Source organism: Dermacentor andersoni, chromosome 4, assembly GCF_023375885.2.
Source record: "Dermacentor andersoni chromosome 4, qqDerAnde1_hic_scaffold, whole genome shotgun sequence".
Lineage (NCBI taxonomy): Eukaryota > Metazoa > Arthropoda > Arachnida > Ixodida > Ixodidae > Dermacentor > Dermacentor andersoni.
This window is the reverse complement of record NC_092817.1, coordinates 4,957,174-4,979,011: the sequence shown is the minus strand read 5'-3', so window position 1 is coordinate 4,979,011 and position 21,838 is coordinate 4,957,174. Positions and strand designations below refer to the sequence as shown.

General features: G+C 46.4%; 1 protein-coding gene across 6 annotated transcripts in view; it reads right to left on the bottom strand.

The window, feature by feature from the left end:
• LOC126518945 (uncharacterized) overlaps positions 1–21,585 on the bottom strand; it is a 42,329-nt gene extending 20,744 nt beyond the window's left edge. For 2 of the 6 annotated variants that reach the window (XR_008609980.2, XR_011893765.1), the window contains exons 1-2: positions 21,230–21,562; positions 11,772–11,943 (exon numbers count right to left, since the gene is read on the bottom strand). Coding sequence is in view for 1 of the 6 variants with exons in the window: in XM_072287719.1 (XP_072143820.1) it covers positions 11,772–11,838 (67 nt within the window). In the remaining 5 variants the exon portion in view is untranslated. Of the gene's footprint in view, positions 1–11,771; positions 11,944–21,229 lie in introns of all 6 variants that reach the window. The other 4 variants (XR_008609979.2, XR_008609981.2, XR_007596484.3 and 1 more) reach the window with 4 other exon arrangements.
• Between the last annotated feature and the right edge of the window lie 253 nt (positions 21,586–21,838).

Here is a 21,838-nt window from a genome sequence, read left to right as displayed (position 1 = left end):
CCACGCGGCGACAAGTGGGCCGGTGGTGGTGATACAATGCATCACCTTGCGTTTCACGTGCAGCACATCGTTTCAGGGCTTCGCGAGTTACGGATGCTCAGAAACTATTTTGTCGTACGTCGAGACCAGCTGAAATGTACGGATTCCAGATAAAAATGAAGTTGGACTGCAGGCTAAGTACAAGAGATATGACATTATCCTGTAGGCGCAGATCACAAACACCCACATCTAGATTGAAATGGCTAAGGAAGTCCCGTCCCAGTATAGGAAAGCTGACGTCGGTGATTACAAACACTCATCTGTGCAAGCGCTGGAGTCCAATGTCTAGCATTACTGACCAGAGCCCATACGACACGATGGCGATCAGCAGCCATGGTGGGAACGATAGACAGCTCGGCTTCTGTTTCGATGAAGAGGCGGGTGCCAGTGATGTGGTTGACTACGAAGAATAAGTGGCTTGCACGAGGGCTGATGTTGCATGCCACCGTTAGTGACTGGCCTGCGAGTTTCCCATCCATGAGCAGGGCTGGGTGCAGAGACGCTTGTTCACAAAAGCAACGGTGGTACCAGCACAACTGGCGTGGCAAGTGCCTAGGTATGCTGTGAGACTGTGAAGGCGAATGGTTGTGCAGAAGTTGGTCACCAGTGTTGCCACTCGTCGTAAGCGTCTCCAGTGCACTGGTAAGGCAATTGACTGTTTCCTCCAGGCGCGAGAGTCTGTCTTTTGGCTCCAAGACTCTCGCAGTGGCCATAGGTAGCTGTGCCGTGGATGAGCAGTCGCATATGCGGTCAGCGAGTGCAGCTAGTCGATGGAATGGAGACTCGTTTCGTCAGAACCCACCACCACCATGCGTGTGGACTGTGGGAGGTGCTGCAAGAACAGCTCGCGCAAAATTGGAAACTGCCTCTTGTACGCAGAGTGGCCACCCACCAACTGACGCAACCGATGCAGGAGTTGCAACAGTCGTTGGTTGCCAAGTTCCTCGGAGAGGAGCTGTTGGCACCTACCCTGTTGCGATGGCTAGAGGCACTGCAGGAATGTGCATTTCAGGTCGTCATAGGCTGTGATCGAAGGCGTGCCCACTAGCAAGTTATCTATGGCATCGGTGATGTCGGAGGGTCGCATGGTGATGATGTGCAAGTACATCTGTCTGTGAAGTGATGCGCCAGAGTTGAAAATGCGCCTTTACTTGCATAAGCCAAACTCTAGGATTCTTGGGCCAAAAGCTGGGAAGCTGAAGCTCTGTAGCGATGACAGGAGACGTAATCATGGCGTCATCCCTGTCAGAATGAGTAAGAGCAGCATCGTCCATGGCTAGGGTTAAAAAAAGAAAAACGTAAATGTCATGGGTCACCACTTGTCAGCTCAGTTAAGCGGAGACAAGTAGTACACATTTTGACATGTTGACAACGGAGAGTCAACTGGCTTTATTCAGAATTAAAAGCAGGCTTGCCGAGTGGCTGTTGTGGCGCCCCCATAGGGCAAACTGGGGGCAATGACCCCTACGCCGAGGCACGGCAAACGAGGAAAACTGGCTTTCCGCAGAGCGGGGACAACGTATACACAGATGGTCACTACATCAGGATGGCTAGTGAATTATTTACAATTTCCTGACTTTCCCAGGTCTTCCATTTCAGTTTTTCCTTTAAATGCGACAAACCTCCTCAAATTGGGTGTGGTGGTTGCCAAGAACAACGAATTCTTTTACTTGTATTTAGATAGGAGCATATGAGCTAAAGCTTCCTCTTAAGAAGTAATTCATCTTAAACAAGCTCAAAGGTGACACGATTTCATACGATCACTTATGGAGATGGTTTTGTCTTCGCGAGACTCAGCTGGTGCCAGCTCCGAACCCTTCGAAGTATATGGCCCATAGTGCTCTTGGCATTGATTACGAGCTTGGCACAGTACCAAAAACACTTTTCGGGGACACTTTCGGTGGCAAGTCACATTAAATTTCGCGAATGTTATCTCTGAAAGGGTTCGCTCAAGGAAAGCTGTCTGCACCTCAGGCGACGATAAGTGAAGGGAACTTGCTTCGCAAATGTTTGTTCATTCCGACTTACGCGAACGTGCTGCGCACCGTAGACATCGTCTGGCGGTTTGTTTGTGCACGCGACGATGTTGGCGTCTTGCTGTCAGATGTTGCAGCTTTCGAGAGGAAGCTGATGTGTCGCAGTTGGGCAAAAATTACGAAAAATATCATTTTTAAAAAGAAATAAGATTAAAGGTTTGCTAACATCTCCAATTAAATGCTTGGTTGTCATTTTTTTAAAATATAATTTAATCTACCTTCCTTAGAGCAGTACAGGTTCATGCCGCGGGCTTATTCAGGCGGACTGTACCAGGTTTTTGGGCAACACTAAGCATCACTGCCTGTATTCTTAGTTTTTCTATTACACCACACCTGGATTATACGAGTCTTGTGTGGTACCCTCAATGTCATATAATCGGAGTTCCACTGTATTTGTGGAAAATTAGTGTCCAATATCGAATCAAATATTTAAAATTTTTAAAGAAGTGAAATAACAAATATTTAAAATTTTTAAAGAAGTGAAATAAGCTTCCTGCAGCACGTTCAGCAACAAAAATCTTGTTTACATTTTTATATATGTGCGTTGCCCTTTAAAAAAACTCGCCAACGATTATGATACTCCCTAATGCGAAATTTCAGCCCAGCTCTATCTGTTTTCATTTCGCGATATATTGGCTGGCGTGGACAATCCGTCTCATGAAGCAAGTTGCAGGCAGAGCAAAGTGTAGCATGACTGCCTCGCTAATCAAATGATCACGAGAGGAAGCGCGTTGGTTGAAGTGTGGGCACGATTCACAGCAACTGCCACAGAAAGAGTCATGCAACCAATGCAGCTCATGCATGGTGTACAGATGACACACACTCCTCTGGTGCCATCTCGTGGCCATTGTTGCCGCAGAGTCACTTTTGCATGTCACTATGCTTTTCTTACTCTTTCACCATGCCCTCCTCCTACACTTTCCTGTTCACACTCTCTTCACTATCACTGTCGTTTATCTCCTGCTCTGCATTCACCCTCATCCTTCACTGTGCTCACTCACTGCGTTACGAGGTACAATGCCAATGCTTGCTGCAGGAATGGGCGCCTAAGAGCTGCGCTCTAAAGAGTAAGGAAACAGTGCATTTTTACAGCAGGTTTGTTTGGCCGTGCCCATATCAGAGCACTGCAGCGCTCTGAGTGCCAGAGTATGTGCTTAGAAAGTAAGTCATTTCTCAGCTTCTTGCTGGCCTCTGTTACAGCAGCTGTGTGTGTTCTTCACTGCGGCAAAAATAATTGAAGGCGTCACTCCATTCGCGTTTTACTACATGACATGGGCCTCCGACTTCTTGAAGCGTACCATGTGGCAGGATCTGCTTTCTAAAACTGCCACTGTTTGCCAGGCTCATCAAGGCTCAGCACTAAAGGAAGACTATTATGTTGAAGATATTGTCACAGTCGGTAATGTGGAAAGAAGACGACGCTGATGGTGGTCTTAGAGACGACAAAGAAGTGTTTAGCAGTATCCATGCTCTACGCTTGTTGGCTGAGCCATTAAAGGCCACCTGTAAATAGACGAACGCTTCTTCCTTCCTGTAACGTCATTGGTGGAGGTGCGGGGTAATCAGTTGAGCAAGACGGAGCTCCGCAGCGGACGTAACCTGGCCGCCAGGTCATCCGAAGGAGAGAGTTCAACCGCGGCCCCGTCGGCGCCACCGACGGTCATCCTGGCCCAGCCTTGCGACCCTGGCATGTTTTCCGGGATTGACAACGTTGACATCGATGACTGGTTACAGAATTATGAACGGGTCACCGCACACAACAGGTGGGATAACACGCTTATGCTGGCTAATATAACATTCTACCTCAAGAAAACAGCACGGGTCTGGTTCGAAACACATGAAGAGATTACGAGTTGGGACCAGTGTAAACAGAAGCTTAGAGATTTGTTCGGCAAACCCGTCGGCCGCCAACGTGCTGCGAAGAAGGACCTTGGGACCCGTGTACAGACGTCCACTGAATCTTACGTGGCATATATCCAGGACGTCCTCGCTCTTTGCTGCAAAGTAGATAACAATATGGCAGAGGCAGACAAGGTCAGCCACATCTTAAAGGGCATCGCGGACGACGCGTTTAACCTGCTTGTTTATAAGAACATCACAACGGTCAATGAGATCATTAACGAATGTCGCTGCTTTGAAGATGCGAAGAGTCGCCGCATAGTTCGACAGTTTACTCGTCTACCTAATACCGCAGCTTTGTCGACGTGCGAAGACATTTGTCCACCGCTTGAGTCCACCCCCTGCGAGAACGTCGTACGTATCGTTCGGCGAGAAATCGAAGCAGCATCTCCTTCCACGCCAGTCACGCAGTGCTTTGACGATTCCCGGCCGCTTGTGTCCCTCATTCAGCCTGTCATTCGCCAAGAATTTGCCAATGTAGGTCTTCCATCCATCTGCTCCGCCAGCCGTCCTGACTTTGCTTCGTCTGCTGCCTCTGCCCCTGTTCACCGGAGCCAATACGGTCCATATCAGAGATATCGCAACCCGGCCGAATGGCGCACCCATGACAATAGACGCATCTGCTTTTACTGTGGACATGTGGGCCACATCTCTCGCCACTGTCGAAGTTCCTGGCCAGCCCACTCTCGACCAAGCTTTCCCGCCTACCGCCGCTCTCCACTGAATCCTCGCCCGCCATCACTCTCCACCGAGGTTGAAGATGCACCTGACAACGCTCGAGCAACCGCGACCAGCCGATCGCCATCACCACATAGTCACCGCTCCCATTCGCCCCAGCTGCGTCGCTCTCCATCCCCAGCTTACCGTCGCCGCTCTCCGACGGGAAACTAACTGGGGCAGCTCCTGGAGGTGACGTTGCTCTAGAACACCGGCCTGAAATTCCTCTGCTGACCCTGCCTACTAATCGGAACCTTCTGGACGCGGACGGTTTGCCCATTACAGCACTCATCGATACTGGAGCCCAAATTTCTATCATGAGTGCGGAGCTTCGAACGCGCTTGAAAAATGTACTTACTCCTGCTCCGACTCGACTGCTCCAGGTCACCGATGGTGGAACTCCGGCTGTGCTTGGAATGTGTACTGCTCGTGTCAGTGTCGCCGGTCGCCACATGTCCGTTTTGTTTAGTGTGCTTGAGCGTTGCCCTCACAATGTGATCCTCGGACTCGACTTTGTCCGCCCATTCTGCTCCGATTGACTGTTCCGCCGGTGTTGTACAACTTGACCTACCCCTACCTGTTCCCATTGACCTTCCTGCTCAAGCTCCAGCTCAGCTTTGTTCCGCGGATTTTATATGCCTGCCATCTCTTGCAGCAACCTTCATCCCTGTTTTAGCCAGCCCACCTGTACCTGATGGAGACTATGCCCTTACTCCCGCGACGTCAGTCCTGCTTTCTCACAATGTCTCCTTCCCACACACCATCGTTTCTGTTGCGGACAATCAGACATGTCTTCCCATACTAAATTTCGGACAGTGCCCGCAAGTAGTTCCTCGAGGCATGTCTCTTGCCACGTCACCAATGCACGAGTGCCACATTTCTGCTCTACCTGTTGTGCCGTCTTCGACCACTGCTCATTCTGCGCCTTCTGCATCAGGCCCGACTGATGACTTTACAAAGATGATTGCACCAGACCTCTCAACCCAACAAGTCGCACAGCTCCGTGGCCTCCTCGAGTCCTACTCCGACATTTTCGATCTGAACGATCGCCCTTTGCGTCAAACTACGGTCGTGACGCATCGGATAAATACCGGCGATGCAACACCTGTTCGCAGACGCCCATACCGAGTGTCACCCTCTGAGCGACAAGTTATCCAGAGCGAGGTTGACAAGATGCTTGCCAAAGGGATTATTGAACACTGTTGTTCTCATCAAAAAGAAGGATAACAGCTGGCAATTCTGCGTTGACTATCGTCATCTAAACACGATCACCAAGAAAGATGTATATCCACTTCCCCGCATTGACGATGCTCTGGATTGTCTCCACGGTGCCACTTATTTTTCATCTATAGACCTTCACTCTGGATATTGGCTAATTGCCGTGGATGAAATGGACTGTGAAAAGACCGCATTCGTCACACCAGGCGGCCTATATCAGTTCCGAGTAATGCCATTTGGCTTGTGCAATGCCCCGGCGACTTTTGAACGGATGATGGACATGCTCTTGCGTGGTTTGAAATGGTCCATCTGTTTGTGCTACTTGGATAACGTCATCGTATTCTCTTCAACTTTTGCGACTCATCTTGAAAGACTTTTATCTGTTCTTTGTTTTTCGCACCACTGGCTTGCAGCTCAACTCATCCAAGTGCCACTTCGGTCACCGCCAAATAACCATGCTCGGACACCTCGTCGATGTGTCAGGCATTCTCCCCGACCCCGCTAAAGTTCATGCTGTGCAGAATTTCCCCGTACCAACTTGTGCCAAAGATGTTCGCAGCTTTGTAGGCCTCTTCTGCAGGTTTGTGGAAAATTTCGCCCGTGTTGCCCGTCCCCTTACTGACCTCCTGAAGAAAGACGTTCCTTCCTGTTGGCACTCTGAATAAGCGTCTGCTTTCTCGCAGCTCATCACGCTGCTTACCACACATCCTGTTCTCGCCCATTTTGACCCCTCCGCTCCGACAGAAATTCGCACTGACGCCAGTGGCTACGGCATCGGCGCAGTTTTAGCTCAACGCCAATGTGGGCACGGCCGCATTATCGCCTACGCCAGTCGCCTCCTCTCTCCCGCCGAGCGCAGTTACTCGACTACTGAGCGAGAGTGCCTCGCCCTCATTTGGGCGGTGGGCAAGTTCCAACCCTACATATATGGTCGACCATATACAGTTACAACCGACCACCACGCCTTTTCTCTTTCCTTCCTCTAGGATTTCACCTGACGCCTCGGTCGCTGGGCCCTACGGCTGCAAGAATACACATACACTGTGGTCTACAAGTCGGGTCGTCTACATCAGGACGCCAACTGACGGTTTAGTGGATGTAGCACCGATCTGCATTCTTTCACTCTCAGCCTTGCAAGACATTGGCGCTGAACAACGACGCGATGAGTCGTTACGCCCCATTATCGAACGCCTGCTCTCTGCTCCGTCTGACCCATCCCTTCACATGTTCGTACTACAAAATGGCATCCTGTATCGCCGCAACATGCACCCCGACGGGCCCAAGCTCCTAACCATCATTCCGTCTCATCTGCAACAGATTGTACAGCAGCAACTGCATGACGTTCCCACCACTGGACACCTTGGCGTCACGCGAACCTATGACCGAATTCGGCGACGGTATTTCTGGCCCCGTCTCAACCGCTCCGTCCGGCGCTGTGTTGCCGCATGTGAGTCGTGTCAACGCCGAAAAAGACCACCTGTGCCTCCTGCCGGACTGCTGCAGCCTTTGGATATACCAGCCGACCATTTTTTTCGCATTGGTCTTGATCTCCTCGGACCATTCCCTATATCCAAGGACGGAAATAGGTGGATTGCCGTCGCCATGGACTATACAACTCGCTATGCCATTACTAGAGCCCTACCGACCAGCTGCGCTACAGACGTTGCTGATTTCTTGCTTCACGACGTCATGTTGCACCACGGTGCACCTCGTCAACTTCTCACCGATCGCGGCAGATACTTTCTTGCCAAAGTCATACACGACCTACTTCGATCATGTGCTACTAAACACAAACTTACTGCCGCTTACCATCCTCAAACTAACGGTCTTACCGAACGCCTGAACCGCACAATAACTGACATGCTAGCAATGCATGTTTCCTCCGATCCTCGTGACTGGGACATTGCTCTACCATTTGTCACGTTCGCCTACAATTCCTCGGGCCACGACACAGCTGGCTATTCACCCTTCTATCTCCTCTTCGGCCGTGAGCCGACTTTGCCTTTCGAGACTCTCCTTTCGACCACACTCGACTCGCCGACAGAGTACACTCGGGATGTAATAGCCACAGCGACCCAAGCACGCCAGAAGTGCCGTTACGACCAGCGCCATCACGACGTGAACTACGAACCAGGTGCTCTTGTGCTAGTTTGGTATCCAACTCGGCATGTTGGCCTTTCCGAGAAATTCCTCTCGCGATACTATGGCCCTTACCGCATCCTTTGCCAGGTGACCCCTGTCACATATGAAGTGTCTCCGCTGAATGCCACGGTGCCTTCACCTCTCTCCGACATCATCCACGTCAGCCGTCTCAAACCTTACCTTTCTCAGACTGATGAGCCGCACCAATCAGGTGCTTTTTCCGACGGGGGTGATGTCACAGTCGGTGATGTGGACAGAAGACGACGCTGATGGTGGTCTTAGAGACGACGAAGAAGTGTTTAGCAGTATCGATGCTCTAAGCTTGTTGGCCGAGCCATTAAAAGCCACTTGCAAATAGACGAACGCTTCTTCCTTCCCGTAACAATATCATATATTAGGAGACTGCTGATGCCAGCACCGGACTGGTGCATGTGACATGGACTCCTTCAACAAAAAGTGGAGTGTATGTCGTCGAAACACACTGCCGATGTGTCGCTGAGTGGCCACACTTGGCTTCGCAGACTGGCCACGCATAGCGACCACCATGCAAGGCGGCTCACTTAGTTTCATCTTTGATGCTGACAGAATATAAACAGAACTAGCTCTATGTTCCCCCAACCACACCATAATTCAAGAGAACAAACTGGTGGGCTAGTTGGTACTTCATAACTTGAGGCAAAGCGCAAGAAAAGAACACCGAGGACAAGAGAAGGCAACGAAGACAAAGCCATGTCTTCAGTGCCTTCTCTTGTCCGCATCTTTGCGCTTTGCTTTAAGTTATGCGACATCAACTGTCCAGACACTAAAATCCTCACAAAGATAAACGGTTTATCACTAGGGGCATTTTCATCGCAAACGCCGTCGGCTGCTGGTTAGACAACCAGGAGATAGGCCTACCGGCTCGCAATATCAGCGGCTGCCAACCAAGTCAGCGGGCCGAGCACGATGCCCCACTTAGGAAAGCTTACTGTACTAATATGGCCCACCTGCAACAAAGGAAAGTTTCAGTTTTCTTTCTTTTTTTCTTTTCTGTCCTTTTTTGCACACAGTAAACACGGGTAAGTCTGAAGTGGTGTGCCATCCTCTCGTTGCATGCATGCACTAACTGTCATCGAAGAAGATGGTAGGCCTTGCTCGCTGGCCGTGGGTGTCGCCGGTTACAAAGAAGCCTCTGCTAGCAATTGAACACAGTTTTTGTGGATTCTTTAATGCATGCATGAATATTAAGAGGCTCAATGAAAATACATTTGGATATCTGTACACTGTCAGCAGCAAAGAGCAAACCAGGCGAACTGCCTCGCCCAGTGTTCACTGCGCGCTGCCCGAGTGACTGTCTGTCCTCATCCATCTTGAGCTTTCCACATTTCCAGCAAAATGCGGCTGCCTTTAAGGGCATCTTGAAGCTTGCAGGTCCAATTAACCTCGCGGTGCTGGCACATGACAATTCAGTAGCCACAAGTAGCATGATGAGAACCGGCTCTTTGAGGAGCGAGGTATAGCGCAAGTTGCGAGCTGTGATGGCCTCTCCGGCCGTCGCTCATCCATGCTGCTTTCTTCGCCGGATAGCTCTTCTTGGATGGAAACAAAAATAATCGCATGCCCTGTTTGCCAGTGACAAAAATTTGTGCACCTATACACAACTAACCGGCTTTTTCATGAAAAAAGCGCAATCAAAACCACCTCAAAACAGCATCTCAAGGTGTGCTAGGGTTGCATTGGTTGTTCGTCTCCTTCTTGCATCCTGCCATGTAGAGGGCACTCGTGGCAGCCGCATTCGTGCAAGCGCAACAGCATTTTAGCAAACCGTTAAGTTGTTCTGCAATTGCGTATTCACTAGCTACAATTCGTAAGTAGCAATATGTGTTGTAAAATAATTAGTAAAAGTTCATTAGTGAAGTATGTCAATTACTAATTTGATTACTTGTGGAAGTAATGTACCTGATCTAGCAATTTAATTCTAGGGTTAGTACTGCACTATCGCCACAGGCGATATTCAAGTATTTGATGCAGGTAAGAAAAAGTTCGGCAGGTGTTACACTCTTGTAACACAAGAAGGTGAAAGCCTGCTGCACATTTGGTAATACATGAAGTTACACAATGGGTCAGACTTGTTTGTAAGACATATTGGTAATGCATTAAGTTATACAATCGGGACTAGACTTCTTGCAAGACATAACGAGCCGCAATGGGAAGTACATGTATGGCACTGACACAACCTCCTCACAAGAGCAATGCAGCAAGCGCTTTTGCCACAGTGGCGTACTTGCACAGTCATCCTTGCGAGCCAAAAGAGCATGCACGCTCCTCCGCCACTCACTGCCGACAATGCTGCCGCTGCACCAATGTCAATACGCAGAGTGCGGGCATGCTTTTCTGCACTAGAACACCTGGCACAACAGCAATTACTAAACTTAATATTCGGCAAACACTCAAGACAGCTTACATGTGGGAATGCGAAATCATTACACCATTTCTAGACCTCAGAATGTCGTCAACGTGCTCATTTTATACACATGACGTGGCTTACCTCCTCAGTGCTGTCACATACGCCGCTCAATTATGCATGCACTATTCAGATGGCTGCAACGTGACATGTGCAATGAGGCCCGTACTAAGCACACCTTCAGTAAGCCAGAACCGAGGAGCAGCTGTGGCGTCAGGGAAGCGTGCTCGTCTCGCACTCCAGAGGCCTGTGCTCAATTCCCACCAAGACTGAAGTTTACCAAATTTTCTTTTCAAAGCCACTAATTTACTTTGTTCACAGTGATCTCCCTGAGAAATGCAACATCAATCCGAGCACTTCTTGACATCTGTTTACTCTTTGTGGCATCAGCCATGTTTCATCACGGTGCAATTTCGCCAAGGGCACCGCCAACAGACACCCAAGGCTTTCACCTTAAAAAACATCTGATATGACAGTGTACTGCGCGTTCCACATTTCCTCTGCCACCACAACATGCAAAGTAATTCATGTGCAGCATCCCCTGCACGTAAGCAATGGAGTAGAATGTCGCAATGTCTTGCGACTATACAGAGGGGCTAAGTGTGCGCTAGTGCTGAGCAAAAAGTCGGTGCTGCACTTAATTTATTTCCAAAACAGGGTTGTAGCGCCGAAAAAGACAACACATAGCAAGCGAGACATGACAGGCGCCTGTCCCGTCTCGCTTGCTGTGTGTTGTCTTTTTCGGCGCTACAATCCTCGTCTGGAAACATGCACCAACTAACCCCCAAAAAGTATTAATTTATGAATTGATCCCTGCATTATGGTGACTGAAAATAGAATTATTGTGCAGAAATGCTGACTTATGTAGCTGCAAAGAGCCTAATAACTTTGCGGGGAATCAACCTACACAAAATTTTGCAACTTGGACAGTTTAACCACTCATTTTTCATGACAGCTCACTAAGCAAAAAATTTCCTAAAAATTCTGCAACTTTTACTGGTGCTGATAATTTCCTGCACTTTTCCAGGTCATTAGATAGCCTGTGTAATATTTCCTCTTACAAATCTTTCACCTTGCATAAGGAAATGTGTATGCATTAATATAAATCGGCACTGTACATGACATCGTAGACTACAGTAGCAATTGCTTTTGGGGTGGAACCAACAGTAAAAATGCACGGGAACTAGAAAACCAATTTGAACGGCCACTAGTGTAAAATGTAATAATGCTGCGGCCATGATCATACAGATATTGTGCCGCAAGGCTACACTGCTCACCTTCTCTATGATGAAGACATGGCACTTGTGATGAGTTTGCACAATGGTAGAAGTGATGGCAAAGCATTTCTGTAGCAGACCAATTGAGGCTTCAGGATGTCAGAGATGAAGAGCACTCTCCACATTTGCTGTTATCTTGCTGCGATAACTGCATGCATGAGCCGCTAATAACCTGCATTAAAAATAAAATTGCAACAGAATAAGATAAACAGCATGAATTTCATTTCTTCATGATGTGATCAAGGATATTTTTAAATTTTTATTTTGAACACAGTGAGAAGGCACACCATGTTATATGAATTCTGGTAAGCATGGATTATGTAGGGCTTCAGCATGCTATTATTAAAGGGCCCTTAAACTACCAATGCAATTTCTATAACATTTGAAATAATCAGCGGCATCATATACAAAACAGCAAAATTGTTTTTAGCAAACATGGCAGCGCCATGTGCTGCACGGAAGCCACAAAATACAATCCTGTATTCTTATCTGGTCCCTTCATCACTAGTGCAGGAGCTCTCTACTAGCAGATGGAAATGCGCTGATGCCACCATGACAAAACGGGCTGCGTGTTCAGAGAAGGGAGCTGGAGCTTTCTCACTGATCCTATAAAGCTTTCATTCAATCAGAGTTGCACACAGAGTCATCAAAGAAGCCTTTCAGATTCTTTGCCGCAACTTGTAGCTTTTGCTGCACTGCACAAAGTTAGTGAGCGAGGAGCAGAGGATTCCTGTGGGATGGGTAGTGAAGGCAAAAGAGAAAAAGCCATGGCTGTGCAGCCATCTGTCACACGAATGTACTTGCTATTATAGAATCATTTCAAAAGGTGCTTGTGGACAACAGAAAGGCACATCTGACGCTGTGTGGTTGTCAAACATGCCTTTTTGTTGTCCCCGCCGCTCAGCTTGTGCTACAACGAAATAGATATCAGCTCAATTTCTAGAAATGAAAAAGTAAGTATCATCGTCATCATGCTTTATGTCCACTGCAGGATGAAGGCCTCTCCCTGCAATCTCCAATTACCCGTCCTGCACCAACTGATTCCAACTAGCACCCCTGAATTTCCCAATTTCATTGCTCCACCTAGTCTTCTGTCGTCCTCGATTGCGTTTCCCTTCTCTTGGTACCCATTCTGTAACCCTAATGGTCCAACAATTATCTAACCAGCACATTACATGACTTGCCCAGCTCCATTTTTTCTCTCTTGATGTCAATTAGAATATTGTCTATACCCGTTTGCTCTCTGATCCAAACTGCTCTCTTTCTGTCTCTTAACATGATGCCTAGCAATCTTCGTTCCATCACTCTTAGCGCGGTCCTTAACTTGTTCTCAAGCTTCCTTGTCAGTCTCCAAGTCTCTGCCCCATATGTCAGCACTGGTAAAATGCACTGATTGTACACCTTCCTTTTCAATGATAATGGTAAGCTTCCAGTCAGGAGCTGGCAATGTCTGCTGCATGTGATCCTACCCATTTTTATTCTTCTGTGAACTTCAATTCTCATGATCAGGGTTCCCTGTGATCAATTGACCTAGGTAAATGTACTCCTTCACAAACTCTAGAAACCGACTGGCGATCCTGAACTCTTGTTCCTTTGCCCGGCTATTCATCATTATCTTTGTCTTCTGCATATTAATCTTTAACCCCACTCTTACACTCTCTCTCTGTTAATGTTCTGAATCATTTGTTGCAACTTGTCTGCATTGTTGCTAAATAGAACAATGTCATCGGAAAACCGACAGGTTGCTGAGATATTCGCCGTCGATCTTTACTCCCTAAGCCTTCCCAGTTTAATAGCTTGAAAACTTCTTCCAAGCACGCAGCGAATAGCATTGCAGAGATAGTGTCTCCCTGTATGACCCCTTTCTTTATAGGTATCTTCCTGCTTTTCTTGTGTAGAATTAGGGTAGCTGTAGGACCTCTGCAGATATTTTCCAAGGTATTTACATGAGCGTTCTGTACTCCTTGATTAAGTGATGCCGCTATGACTGTTTGTATCTCTACCAAATCAAATGCCTTTTCATAATCTATGAAAGCCATATAGTAGAGAGGCTTATTATACTCAAATATTTGCTGTTAAGAAATATTGTAACAAATATTTGTTATTGGCAAATATTTTATATAATACTGGGAGTAAGCTAATGGGCCTGTAATTTTTCAATTCTTTAAAATCTCCTTTTTTGTGATTCTATAACATTTGCATTCTTCCAGTTTTCTGGGATCCTTGCAGTCGATAGACACTTCATACAAAGAACCGCCAGTTTTCCAAGCATTATGTTTTCTCCATCTTTGATTAAATCGACTTATTCCATTTTCTCCTGCCGCTCTTCCTCGTTTCACGTCTTGCAAGGCCCTTCTGACCACATCGCTAGTTATAGGAGGAGTTCCTGTATCCTGTTCATTACTATTTATAATTGAGGTATCCTGAATCCTTGGGTACTGCACAAGTCAGTATAGAATTCTGTCAGAAGTCTGCTACTTATAATTCCAGGCAGAATACTAATACAGTTAGCGTCTTAGCTGAGGCAACAAAATCTGCTCCAGCTGTCAAAACAAAGAGCAGTACGAGTGATTAACAGGCATGTACTTTAACCTGACAACATATGAAGTCTTAAAGCCGCCTTTCATTGAGTTTCTTGCTAACTTGTGCATTATCCTTACATGAAAAAGTATGAACGAGCAAGAAGCACATTTCTCCCGATAAAATATGTGGAGTGTGCATATTTCTTTATTTGGCAATTAAAAAAAAAAAGGTAGTTGATATTTCTGCTCCGCTTTCCACTGTAAATATTACAGGCACTGAGGACTATGATGGATGCTCCCACAGAGGATGTGTTCAAGGGCACCATGGAGGACTTCTCGGAGTTCTGCGACGACCATGGGAGAGACACCAACGGCCTCATCAAATTCAAGACGTACTTTATGCAAAATTATTTTCATCGTGCTGAGGTGTGGGCAGCATGCTACAGGAAAGAATACAATATCAACACCAATATGCGATTAGAAGCCCTACACAGAGTAATCAAATATTGCTACCTTGGAGGCAAGAACAACAAGAGAATTGATAGATTAATTGCAATACTTCTGAAATTGGTGCGGGACAAAATCTTTGACCGACTCATAAAGCTATCAAGGAATGCAGCAACAGCATTTCACCAGGACACACAATCTCGACACAAAGCTGGCGAACAAATCAGTGATTCGGAAATTCAGGCAGCCGGCACTGGTCAGTGGTGCGTAAAGTCGCAATCAGCTGAACATTCCTATGAGGTCACGTGCCTCGGAAATAAACTCTGCAATGACAGCTGCCCACTAGCCTGCAAGGACTGTAGAGTCTGCATACACAATGCAAGTTGTACATGCAAGGACAATGTCCTAACACGACAAATCTGCAAACATATACATGCTGTTGCCAAAGTAAAGCTGCAGGACAGCGCTCAAGCCAAGCCTTCAGCACAAGAATTTTGTGACCAGGTATGCTTACATCTTGTCATCAGTCTAATGTGCATTTGTAAGGAACCATTATTTGTGGGGAACATGAGAGCCTTTCAATGCACCAGCTCATGTAGATTTCTTTCAGAAATAGAAAGTAAGCTCTCTGGGTAAAACAATCATGCCTGAAGGGGGCCTGTACCGGTACTGACAGTTTAGGTTTAAAAAAACACTGCTCTTTCCTTCACATCACTGCCACTTTTCATGCTTACTCTTGCACATTATTAAGCACGATGACCAATGGCTGGATTAGTTTGAATATCACAACTAAGAAGTATCTTCAACAGAAACAAAGCAAGGAAATCTCGATTGAATGGGCACTGATACAACCTGGTGGTGAAAGATTCCAGTGTTACATAGAAACTACAGCCTCATAAATAGGATGCTGGAACAGGGTCACGCGACAAAATGTCAAGATTGTACCGATACAAAGGACTGACATGGTTAGAGGGAGCATGGAAGGCATTAGACTCGGGCATGGCTGCAGTGTATTGGATGAGGCCATGGCAGGAGAAGAAATAAATTTGGTGTTAAATGTATTTATAGAAAGCCCACTCAAGGACTTTGCAGAAAGGATATTGCAGGAAGTATCCGAGGTGATGCCTTTCAGTACTAGTCACATTGGCTCCTCTTTATGATTGATGTTCCATTAATGCAGTGCTGGTACCTTTTCTAGTCTACACTTAAAATTAAAAAAAAAAAATATGGGGTTTTTTACATGCCAAAAGCACTACCTCATTATGACTACGGATTAATGTGGACCACCCAATGCAGTGTACACAGCCGTTCTTGCATTTCACCCCTATCTAAATGCAGCTGCAGCAGCCAGAATTTGATCCCATGACCTCATGCTTAGAAAAGTAAAGCTAAAGCCACTAAGCAACCGCAGCGGGTACAGAAATGCCAAAAATTGAGCATTTAAAATTCAGATGTGCCAAAAATTATTCATATATATGTACTTCAATAATACTTTCATAGATTGGCCATTAATTGAATGACAAAATATCTCATTGTTTTATTAAGTACTGATACAGACATCTGTGTACTTCCAACACAAGCAAATGGTAAAAATGTTTAGTACCACTCTATGATGGCACACATATACAAGTTAGCAATAGCAAACAAATGTGCAAGCCTGAAGTAATTGATCATTGAAATGTGATATTACAATTCAAACAGTGACCTTGAATTAAAAAAAAGAAGCCTTTATACTTTCCACAGAGATAATTGATCTTCACACCGACATTAATTTCCAAATAAGATTGAAATGTTCAGAAACTGCATAAATTTATTCACTTAGTCAGGTGAGATGACATGTATCTGTTCTGCAGCTCTAGAATTTTGCATTTATGAAAGGTGCAAGAATTTTGTAGCTTTTCTCCTACTCAAGATAATTTCACACGATTGGCTACTCCAAATTATGGTCGCTTGCTAAAAACCTCGCCAGACACCTCCACTTCAATGAGCAGATTTTAACCAAATTTTAGATCCAAGAATAATTTTCATTTGGCACTGCCAAACATAGATGCCCACCATCTATGCTTGTATAAATAATTATTCTGTCAAATGTAAATAATATATTTTGACACAGAAATTGAAGCATTTGATATGGTTTTGTAAAATTTGTCGAAAATTCAAGAACGCATGCAAAGTTCCGACTGAAATGGTAGGATAGCACATAGCAAAAGGTTGAGAACATACTTGTTGCTTGACTGCTCCAGGACATATTACAGCGACGCAATACAGCACTTAACAGTGCCAATGTGTAGAGCCAGAGGACAAATCTCCAGCAAGATGGTAGCAGAACATTGGTGTTTGCACATTTAGCCGTATGTCTGGCATATTAGTTGAAGAGAAAGTTTCAGAACTGCTTTTTTCCCCCCCACTCAGGACTGCAATGACCAAGAAGTGGAGAACAACCTGATGAGTGCTGCGACATCTCTTCAAGCAGTCCGGGCAATGGGTGATAAAACAGCATCGGCACGCTGCATATTGCTACTCGATGCGATTCGAGGGCAGCTGCAAAAGCCCACACTGCCAGAAACATTTTTATCGTGGTTCGAGCCTCTGATGGAGGAGGCTCTTACAAGATTAAGTGCGCCAAACAGCAACACAGAGCCAACATCGAACATGCCACAAAAAAGAAAAATTGAGCCACAGCGCCGTTTTTTCTCCAAAAAGCGCAAGTCCACTGCACAAGGAAAGCCAAAGATGGCGAAGCCTACGGCTGCAGAGCAAATGACAATAAGAAGTATTCTAAAGGGTGATGAGGCTGTGCCAGACCAGAATGCCAAAGACCTTTGCAGTGAATGTGACCACAATTACTGCAAACCACCATAAATTGGCCAGGAATGCAAAGAAACCTAGACGTCACTGCTGGAACTACTTGTGTTTCCATGTGAAATTTTAAGTGAGAAGCCAGTTAAGATTTAAAGCTGAAGCACGGCAGCAAAGTTAGCAGAAACAGAGAGGCTACAATAACGCTAACCTCAAAAAAACAACTGTAACCCTGGGACGTTTTAATAAATTACACCTTGACACAACTTTGCAGTTTTCTGAGAGCACGACTTTATGAGAATTTCGATTTTTTTTTCTAATCATGGTGTTTATGATTAATAACTTTTGTGAACATGCCTCTTCAATTTTGGAACTATAACAAGTATCCGGAAGCTAAAGGAGATTTAATAAAAAAAACAAACAGCATACGATAGTGGAAGTTGCACTAGAGGAGGAGGAAAGAACTTTATTGTGTGCCCTGCGAGTTGGTGGGGAGGGCCAAAGGCCCCGCCTAGGTGACGGCCAGGAGTTCTTGGGTCCTGGCGGCATCCTCTGCCCGCTGGACGGCCCATAGTTGATCTTCGAGGGCGGGGCTGAGCAGAGCGGCTTCCCAGCGCGTGCGAAGGCTGCTGCTAGAGGCCGCGTTTTCTTTATTGTTATTTATCCCTCGGCATTCCCATAATATATGCTCCAGAGTGGCTCTGGATTCACATGTTTTGCATTTGTCCGTAGGATATACATCCGGATATATGATGTGCGAGAGCGCAGGATTCGGATACGTCCTAGTTTGTAACTGCCGCCATGCGACAGACTGCTTTTTTGTCAATTTTGCGTGAGGTCGCAGGAATATGCGCCTCTATAACCTATAATGTTTCGTAATGTCATTATATGTTGTCATTCTGTCCTTCCACTCCCACTCATTTATCGCACCGTCACGTCCGGAGGGTGTCGGGGTGTCACGACTACAGCTCGGTCCGTAAGCCGTTGTTGCCGTCCTCCGCGGGGGTGTGAGCGGGTGTCCAGATGATGTATATCTTTCTTTTGTAATTTTGGCCTCCTGCACGAAGAATTCGTAGTGCCTCCGGGGAGATTCGGCCGTTGGCAAAGTTTCTTATTGCCGTCTGAGAGTCGCTGACAATCACGGTTGCGTTAGTCTGAGCTGCTGCGAGTGCTATGGCTACTTCTTCAGCTATCTCGTTACTAGTGGTGCGTATCGTCGCGCACGTCTTGCACCGTTTCTCCCTATCGATTACGGCTGCCGTAAACCCGCGTCTGCGACTGTATCGAGCCGCGTCTACGAACACTGCGTCCTTGTCGCTGCCGCATTTCTTCTGTATTTGCTTCGCTCTATTCTTTCTTCTGTCCTTATTGTGTTCTGGGTGCATGTCCTTTGGTAAGGGAGGTATTACCAATCTTTCCTTCGTATCTCTCGGGATGTCCACCTTGACACCATGCTGTGTGTGGTAACCTATGTCTAATCTCTCTAGGAAATGTCTGCCTGCTCTAGTCTTAGAGAGGCGTTCATATTGTGCCGTACGTTGCGCTTCAATGAGCTCGTCTATAGTGTTGTGTAGGCCTAATTGCAGCAACTTGTCCGTGCTGGTGCTGATCGGTAGTCCTATGGCTAGTTTGTATATTTTCCGAATAAGGCATTCTAGTTTGATCTTTTCCGCGACCTGCCATTTTAAGTACGGTGCTACGTACACTATTCTACTTATTACGAAGGCCTGTATTAACCTGATCGTGTTTTCCTCTTTCATCCCGCTATGTTTATTTGTTATCCTTCTGATTAGCCTCATGATTTGCGCTACAGTTCCCTCCAATCTTCTGAGGGTTTCTCCGTTGTTGCCCTTGGCTTCAATGAGGAGCCCCAATACCCTGATCCTATCGACCTTGGGTATGGGTTTCCCATCGGCCATCTTTAACTGTATCTCCTCTCTATGGGTGAGCTCTTCCCCGTAGTTGCCTGGTTTGCGACCTCTGTGAGTCGGTCTGTACAGTAACAGCTCCGATTTCTCTGCCGAGCATGTTAGCCCTGTCCCCTCTAGATATTTTTCTATTGTTTCGACCGCTGTTTGAAGCGTTTGTTCTATCTGCCCGTCACTTCCGTTTCTCACCCACAGGGTGATATCGTCTGCGTATAAGGTATGATTTAGACCCTCGATTTCTTGCAGCTTGACTGGCAGCCTGATTAGCGCCAGATTGAATAGCATCGGTGATAGGACCGAGCCCTGTGGCGTACCTGCGCTGCCTATTTCGATATCCTCCGAAACTAGGTCCACTATCGTGATCTTTTCCTTTCTACCAGTTAAAAAATTGCGTACATAATCGTACGTGCGTTTTCCCAGTCCTAGTTCGCCTACTCTATCTAGTATCATTGCATGTGTTACGTTATCGAAGGCCTTTTTTAGGTCCAACCCGAGAATTGCCTTTGTCGATCTGCCCGAATCGTCTATGATCTGATGTTTTAGTTGTAACAGAGCGTCCTGCGCTGAGAGGTTTCTCCTGAATCCTATCATCGTGGCCATGATGATAGGATGACTAGATAACAAAAACAATTCTTGCCTTCAATTGTTTAAGTATCTACACAGCTCCTAGTTCCAAATGTGTGCCAAAATATTGTTCTTTCTGCAAAATTCGAACATAGGCCAACTTTTGTTCCCCGATAATGTTACCCAACATGGGCTATCTACATACATTCACAACCGAAGAATCTGGACCTATATTTGTGTACAAATCTCGCCAATGTACCGACGTAACAGAGTTCCTCGGCTATCTCTGCCGTAAAGTTAGCATGTGGACTATGCTGAGGCTATATCCTTCGCACTAAACAAAACCGAGGACGAAATCGTTTGGGGCGTCAAGAACAGCTGCGAAGCATTTAACCTGAACAGCTTATTTATTTATTTACAACGAGAATGAGGCTTGTGGCAACGAGCTTACGGTAAATAATGGTGGGTTATGTTCAACATTTCACGTTTTTCTAACAAGGTATCACCTCTACCCGAACTTCAATTATTATCTTCGAGTTGCAATGCACAGTTCCGACAAGGGTCCACTATATTCCTGTTCAAGCTATTTCGAGTAAATGCGGCCTTTTTTTTTTTTGCGTACGTGAGCTTTAAAAATATTTTTTTCCGAGTACTACTGATACCATAAAATTTAAAGGACACCTCCCTTAGTGACTACTATGATAGCAAGTTGTGCGTAATATGCTTCCGAGTCTCACGCCAACATAAAACGACTACAGTAGGGTTCGCAAGTTAGCACGCACGAAAGCGTTCATTAATCTTTTATCCATGCACGGTAAAAGAGTGGGAACGCGTGCGCAAGCCTAGGCAGATTGCTCGTTGGCGTAGCATTATGTTCCAGCTTAGGTGTCCCGGAGGCGCCGCCAACAATGCAAAATAATGACCCGCTAGAACTATTAAGTAAAAGATATTAATACATATGTTTCAATAAATATATTCACGCCCAGGCACCAACTTATGAGCGCGCCCGTGCGAGGAGACGATTATGTAACGCCAACGAGGAAGCCTTCACCTGGCCCCGAGAATTTCTGCCTGGTGGCTACTGCATGTCGAGTGACGAGCTCATCGGCAGCCTCCAAAGGAAAGCCGCACTGAAAAGTGTCCAGTATCGTTAAAAGGTGTATATCCAGAAGGCAGAGAAAAGAAAGGTGTGTCTCACCTGCTTCTACGTAGCGCCGGTTGACGACGACTGTTTTGACTTCTACGCCGCTTTCACACGTGAGAAGAAACACGAACGAAAAGCAACTATCACTTGCCAATCGTACGCCTACACAAGTGTTGTCAATGCATACCACATCGACCCAACTGCGTCAGATTCAGGCCGTAAGGGCCATTACGACCTTCGTAAATGAAAAAAAAAAAAAGTAATATGGCGACCACACTTGCGACACCGTAACGCCCAAGCGTCCGAGTTCGAGAGTATCTTTCTCAAAAAAGTAAAAAAACAAGCATCTCTACACGTCACATCCGGTACAAACGTATTCACCTCCTTTCTCACCTCCTTTCACCTTGCGCATGCGCAGCGACCTCGGAGCACTCGGGGGCGATGTTCAGGCGTCGCATGGGGGTTCGTGGTCCGGACACCTAAGAGTTAAGAAAACTAAGAACCGTCTCTTGCAAGAGTACTATTGGCCAGGGTGTTTTCGGGACGCAGACCACTTTGTGAGGACATGTGACACCTGTCAGCGGGTGGGCAAACCAGGGGACAAATCGAGGGCGCCGTTGAAGTTAATTGGTACCTATCATTACGGAGCCTTTTAGACGGCTC